Below are 1,419 nucleotides of genomic sequence, written 5' to 3'. Positions count from 1 at the left end.
AGGGGGAGCTTCCTGTTTTCTGGTTTCTCCGACTCTGGGGGGAGGCTCTGGGAGGGGAGCACCCAGGCACCCCTCAAGCCATGAGGCTCTTTTCCTGGAGGAGCAGGTTGCCATGCAAAGCACCCTCGTGGTTCCCAATGAAACACCAGGGACCCCCATCCTTTGCCCACACTGTCATTAAAATTATGGGGTTCCCAACCGCCCCTCTCCCAGACCACACTCTGGGGACCCAGGATCCCAGAATCCCTTGTCCAAACAGCCTTCCGCCTGCACCCAGGGCTCGTTCAGAAACTCCTCCTGGTTCCCAAGGGCCAGCCAAGGGCTGACTACTGTGAAGTGAGGGACAGAGCTGGGTGTCCACATACTGTGAGAAGCCCCTTTTGGGTCGGGAAGGAGCCAAGTTCGGGAAGAACGGAGGCAGGCCCTGGGTCTAAACAGCCCTTCCCAGAAGGAGCAGATAAACCGTTGACCCTTTTTGGAGCCCTCATGACCAGAGACAAGGGGCCGACCCTGAGTAACGTGTGCTCTGGAGGCAGGCCTATCAAATTCCGTCCTTGACGCTGATGCTCATTTACCGGGGGACCTCAGGCAAGTTACTGAACCTCTCTGAGGTGACTCTCCACATCTGCAAAACTGGAATAACGCCACCTTGCTACCTTGGCTGGTGTTTTGGCAGGAGTAAGCGAAGTGAAGGATGTACAGTNCCTCAACCTTCCGTGTTCCCAAATACTTGGTCAAGTTTTTTTCAAAAATCACACAGCCCAGGCCCCAGCCCGAGGATTCTCTGTGGTTAGGGGTAGTGTGTTCATTTACAGAGTAGACAACAGGATTTCACTCCATAACCATTTCCTGAGCACCTACTGTGTACTGGCACCTCCGCCCCAGCACCAGTGATTTCACAGTGGAGAGAAGGGTCACGGCCAATATGACCACCGTGCACTGCAGGAAGCCCACAGTTGTGGGGCAGGGGAGGAGGGCTTCCCAGAGGAGGTGCCCTTTGTTTGGGCAGAGTCTCGGTGGGCGGTCCGGGCAAGGAGAGGAAGCAGGCGGGGCCACTCACCTTTTTGAACAAGTTGGGGGCCCGGGAAGTACGCCGGAGGAGGTGACTGCGGCGGGGACAGATTCGGTGGCCGCTCTTTGGGGAGAAAAAGGAAAAATGTCCTCAGCTCTGAAGACTCACCGAGCTGAGCACTTGGCCAGCCTGAGGGAGACTCCCATTTTACAGGAGGGAAAGCTGAGGCCCAGAGGAACGGCTGAGGTTCCCCGCGGTCGTAGAGCGTGTAGATGGAGGCGCGGGCGGCGAACCTGGGCCTTTCCAACTCCAGCTGGAAGGATGTAAGCTCTTCCTCGAGGCAGTGCCAGAAAGTCGAGGAGGCAGAGGTTGCCCGGAGCCCCATAAACATTTTTTTTTTTTTTTAA

The 1,419-nt window shown here is 56.5% G+C and overlaps 1 protein-coding gene across 1 annotated transcript in view; it reads right to left on the bottom strand.

Annotated features, from left to right (window-relative positions):
* Positions 1 to 1,419, bottom strand: part of LITAFD (LITAF domain containing) — an 8,833-nt gene that overhangs the window by 3,146 nt on the left and 4,268 nt on the right. Inside the window, exon 4 of the mRNA XM_039885311.1 lies at positions 1,061 to 1,135. Within this exon, the coding sequence (XP_039741245.1) occupies positions 1,061 to 1,135 (75 nt within the window). The remainder of the gene's footprint in view (positions 1 to 1,060; positions 1,136 to 1,419) is intronic.

Source organism: Pteropus medius, unplaced genomic scaffold (assembly GCF_902729225.1).
Source record: "Pteropus medius unplaced genomic scaffold, Ma_sr-lr_union100, whole genome shotgun sequence".
Classification (NCBI taxonomy): Eukaryota; Metazoa; Chordata; class Mammalia; order Chiroptera; family Pteropodidae; genus Pteropus; species Pteropus medius.
This window is presented reverse-complemented; position numbering and strand designations above follow the sequence as displayed.